Source organism: Grammomys surdaster, unplaced genomic scaffold (genome assembly GCF_004785775.1).
Source record: "Grammomys surdaster isolate TR1022 unplaced genomic scaffold, NIH_TR_1.0 243, whole genome shotgun sequence".
NCBI lineage: Eukaryota > Metazoa > Chordata > Mammalia > Rodentia > Muridae > Grammomys > Grammomys surdaster.
The window spans coordinates 4,801,470-4,806,751 of NW_021604688.1; the positions used below are offsets into that span (position 1 = coordinate 4,801,470).

At 47.4% G+C, this 5,282-nt stretch overlaps 1 protein-coding gene across 1 annotated transcript in view; it reads right to left on the reverse strand.

The window, feature by feature from the left end:
* The window catches only part of Ino80c (INO80 complex subunit C), a 16,853-nt gene extending 12,722 nt beyond the window's left edge, over nucleotides 1-4,131 (reverse strand). The window contains exon 1 of the mRNA XM_028774886.1: nucleotides 3,882-4,131. Coding sequence (XP_028630719.1) covers nucleotides 3,882-4,034 — 153 coding nt within the window. The 5' untranslated portion in view covers nucleotides 4,035-4,131. The remainder of the gene's footprint in view (nucleotides 1-3,881) is intronic.
* Nucleotides 4,132-5,282: the final 1,151 nt, after the last annotated feature.

Consider the following 5,282-nt stretch of genomic DNA (forward strand, 5'->3'; position numbering starts at 1 on the left):
GTCCTCTCTGTGGGATCTGTGGCAGGAAAAGGGAGGACAGGGCCGTTCACTGTCACAATAGTCCTCAGAAGGTCTCTCCCCAAGCTCCTTCCCAGACTCCTCTCCAGGGTCCGCCTGGGCCTGGCCTCCTCTGCTCTTTCTGCTCTTCAGTGTAGACAGCTCTCTGCTATCCTCAGTCACCGCAATCTTCCCAGTAGTATGCAAAACCTTAAGCCTTGAGAAACTCACAGTGAAGTCTAGCTTACATTTCTGTTTTAAGTATTTGTGGATGTGTGCCAGCTGCACAGGCACTGCCTCCGAATTAGCAGCCCCACTCACTGTGCCGTCCATCGCACAGGCCCTGAAGTCTCTGCTTTAAGAGGCTGTTATCCAGGGCAAAAGAAGAAAAGAGGCTGTTAATTAGAAGCAACTAGAGGCTGTCAGGAGACCAGCCAGTGCTAGCAGGAAAGAGGTCCTCCGGGACAAACAAGACAAACTGCTAGGGAAGCAGAGAGATGCTAAAAGGAAAAGAAACCAGGCCTCTGACTGTGTGTGCAGAGTGCTGTGGACAGCGTGTGGCCAACTCTGCACTCCATCCTCCAGGGGCAATGTGAGTCACTGAGGTGTGGGCACGAGGGGAGTCCCCAGAGGACCCTGTGAGAAACAGGCACTGCACCAAATCAGTTTGGACCTGACAGTCATAACAGTCTAGCAGGGAGAGGCCATCCCAGAAAAGCAAGGGCTTCTGCTGACAGTAATGGGGGTAAGGGTGGCCAGAAGCTTGCTGCTCCTGCAGCAGCCTATGGAAGAGTGGAAAAGGGAAACCAGGTCTGAGAATGGCCCTATGGTTGTATCACAGAAAAGCTACTGTTTCTCCAACCATGGTGGCTTCTATGCTATATCTACCCAGACAAACCCCAGAGAGGTAATACCGGTTTCAGCTTCTCTTTCCTCCTCAACCCCACTCCCAGGTGACTCCACCCTTGCTCCTTTCAGTCACAGTCTCTGTGAGACTCTGGTGTCAATGGTGAGTCAGGATGACAGGAAAGCCTTTAGTCAGAGGGAAAATCAAGTCTGTGATGCTCTGCTGCAATAAATCAGGATATAAGATGATCTACTGTTTCCGTATGTGAACGGACCAGTAACACTAAGAGACTTCATGAGACGGAAAACCCAGCCCCGAGACATGAAAGGCTCCATGGAGAGATGAGGAAGTACTGCCTAGAGCTAAGGGCCATGCCCTCTTCACATTACTAAAGGAGATGGTATAAGTCCCAGGGTAGAGAAACCAGTCTTGCTGTAACACACTGGAGTCAGCAAGGCCTAGGGGCCCCACCCACTTCTGTTCAACTGTAGAGTCCAAATAAATGGCTTCTGCCAACAGCAGCCCTCATGACTAGGACTCAGACTTCAGGACAACTTTGTCTTCCCTCTGTGGTATTTTTAAAAGAAAGAGAACAGTGGTTTTTGTCAGTATTTAAACTACAAATACAGTAACTTCTCATAGTAATCTGGACTAAGAACCCCAGCCTGGGCTACATAGTAAATTTATAGACAGCCTGGGCTATACAGCAAGACTCTGTCTCAAAAAAGGGTATGGGGTAGAAAAAGAAAGAAGTTAACTAAGACTAGGTGTGGTAGTAAATACCTGTAATACCAGGAATTAGGCTGAGGCAGGAAGACTGCCACAAACCCAGCAATGTTTACATAGCAAGACAGTCCTGTCTCAAACAAAACAAAACAAAACAAAGCCCACAAAAAACAGGGCATGGTAAAATATGTCTTTAATGTCAGCACTGAGAGACAGAGGCAGGTGGATCTCTGGGAGTTTAAAGCTAGCCTGGTCTCCATACCACCAGGTCTAGCAGGAGCTACATTGTTGAGTTTGTATCAAAAAACAAAAGCAAAAACAAAAATACCAAAAAGGAAACAAAAACTCAATGCAGTGAGTCTAGTGCTTGGTCTGGGCACAAGTGAACAGTAAATCACCTTAAGGAGAATACACAGGCTGCAGCTCATAAAGACTCCAGTCAAGAGTATACAAGGGAGCTGAGCATGATAGTGCATGCCTGTAATCTCAACATCCAGGAGCCTCAAACACAAGGATCAGAAATTTGAGGCCAGTTTGTGATACAGACTATGTTCTAAACCAGTCTGAGAAACATAATGAAATCCTGTTTCAAAACAAACAACCCAGGTACATGCCTTTAATCCCAGTATTTGCATGCCTTTAATCCCAGCACTTGGGAGGCAGAGGCAATCTCTGAGTTTGAGGCCAGCCTGGTCTACAGAGTTCCAGGGTAGCCAGGACTACAAAGAGACCCTATTTTAAACTGAAAGTTTATTTCTCCGCCACTGATGAAATGAACCAATTAAAACCAGATTAATTATATTAAAGGCTGTTATCTGTCGGGCAAGTTCACTGACCCCAACCAAGGATTGAGGGCCAGGGGAGTCTCCATGGAGAAAGAGGATGGGTGGGGTTAGAGGAGAAAGAGAGAAAGAGAGAAGGGGCACTTTTATGAAGAGAGAAAGAGCATGACCAAAATGTCTGGATTATGTAGGGAAGGGCCTCTGGAAAAAGGGCAGCCTGGCCCCTGTGTTGGAAAGTTCAGGGTTGGGGACAGGGTGTGCCAGATGGGAAATGAGGGATGCTGGGAGGACCTGGAGGCCAGGTCTGCTTTAGTATGTAAAATATGCACCTCAAGCCCTTGTCCCCGGTCTGAAACCAAACACAAACCACCCCCAAAAGGTGTATATATATAGAAGAAATTGGGCATAGTAGTCCATTCCATTAATCCAGTATTAGGAAGGCTAAACCAGGATTATGAGTTCAAGACCAGCCTGCCTTACATTTTTCTTGTCTGAAAGGAACAAGAACGACTGTTTTCTAAGAGACAGACAATTACATCGGTATTTGCTTGAATTATTAACTGAAGGCAAGAATATGTTCTGTATGATTCTGTTTATATTGCATTTTAAAACAAAGTTTGAGGTAAGTGATGTTAGAAGAGTGGTTACCTCTGGCAGGGAGGGAAGAGCAGTGACAGAACTGCAAGGCTGAGACGTAGGGACAAGACCAGCAGGAATTTTCTGGACCTCTCTTATCTGGAGACTATCCACAGTTTGTGTGTTTCATTGCATGCAAGCATAGTAACTCAATAATATGCTAAAAGGGGTGGGCGTGCCAATTACCAACCGTGACTCTCACCAAATGCACTACACAAGCTGAGGGCATAACCATTCTTAGAAAGTGCAAGAACCTAACCAAGACACCGCTGATCTCTCCGCCAGCACTTTTGTCATTGACCTCGACCTCTTTTTGTTTGTTTGTCGAGACAGCATTTCTCTTTGTAGCCTCGGTGTTCTGGAGCTCGCTCTGAAGAGCAGGCTGGCCTCAAACTTGCAGAGTTACCTTCCAAGTACTGGGATTAAGAGCGTACATCAACCTCTTAACCTCCAGATTTAACACGTGTAAGAAGAATGAAGGAATCCACTGGTATCAACCATCTTTGTACCCCTCCATGTTGTTCACTGGAAAGACCCCTCAGATTCCCACCGGGTGTCTGCAGGATGTGCTATGGGTGACCCGCGAACTTCTCATGAACAAAGATACAGAAAACAAGTCCTGCCGGAACTGGAAGACCCTGCTAAACCGATTTTAACCTCCTCCATTACTATATGACGCGGGTGACCTTTTGATTAAAACCACAGGTCCAACCTATGACTCAAATATACTAACTTCCAGCAAAAAATTAGGACGTTCTTCGGAAAGTACTGAAACCTCCCCCGACACCCCCCCCATACTGGCACTGCGCACGCGCCTCAGGCTCCGCCCCTCCCCGCGCAAGCGTTTCGGCGCCTCTCGGGCCTGCGCATGCGTTCCTGTTCCCGTACACTACCTGAGCAAAGCCGGAGGCCGACAGCTTTTTCTTCTTACTAGCACCGTACCCCCCTCCACTGCTGTTGTGAGAAGGGCTAGCCGGCCTCTTCTTGCTGTTCCTAGCTACGGCGGGGGTAGAAGTAGCAGCCACGATTGGAATTTGAGCCGCCATTCTGCCCTCAGTCGGCCTGCGGCTCCCCGCCCCCACCCCTCCCAATGCGAGCCCTAGAACTTCCGGCTAGATGTTACTTCCGTGTTGTTGCTCGGAAACTCCGCGAACCTCCAGGAGCTTAACAGTGTCCTTCCCCAGCCGCTCTTAGGAGGCGGGGCTCGGAAGTGTTTCTTCCGGGTCGGAAGGCGTCGGGCTGGTGACTGCTGCTGGCGTTGTGAACCTTGGCCTGGAGCACGTGCTTGGAGGAGCCCAGTGAGCATCCGGTCTTTTAGTAGCTTCATTCTTTTTCTTGGTTTCTAGACAGGGTCTCTGGATGATCTGCAGCTCACTATGTAGACCAGGCTGACCTCAAACTCATGTTATCTTTGAATTCTAAACTCTCCATCCTCCACCTTCCAGATGGCAGGATTACAGTGACTTGCAAGTCACTGATGCATTATAATTATGTTTGGATGCAGTAAACAAACCAAAAAAAAAAAAAGATTGAATCCTTACAACTTAGTAGTTAAAGCAGCTATATGAATCTGGATTATTTGTAACAGGTTGGAGATTGATGCAGAAGCAAAGGAACAGTGACGGGAAAAGGACTGAGTAATATTGTTACCGACACCCCTTCTGGTGTGGAAATTGTATTTCCTATGCCAGATCGCCTCCCCTATCCTCACCTTGTCAATTTTCCTTATGCCTTGTCTCTGGGACACATGCCTCCCAAGCACCAATCACTCAAGCAAACCTCTTAATCCAGCTACTCCTTCCACTTAATCTTCATCTTTTCTGTTCCTACCTCAGGGATTCGGTCCCCCATGTGATCCCTGTGACAGTCTCCAAATGGAAGTCTGAGTTGCGGTCATTTCAGAATCCATCCCTGGCTCCAAGGCCCTCATGCTCACTGGCTGCTAGGATGGGCTTTTAGATCTGACTGTAGCGCTTAACTTCCTTATGTACAGGCCTCTTTATCCTCTAGATAAAAACCATATAACTTTAGTTTAGCACATTAAGTTCTTAATAGCTCAGGCTTACCCCTCTTTTGTTCAGTTCTCAACAACAACCAACAACAAATCTTTGTGCCCATGCCAGAGACAAATTCTATTTCCTAGGGTATCTGGTCTCTGAACTCATGCTTTTATTTCCATTGTTGCCTGGCTCCTGGCCTGGTGACATCCATTTTGCCTCAGTTCAAATTCTAGCTCTACTAAGCAGCTGATGTACCCCTCCTTGCCTTTGCCTTGCCCTCTGAATTTTGTGCAT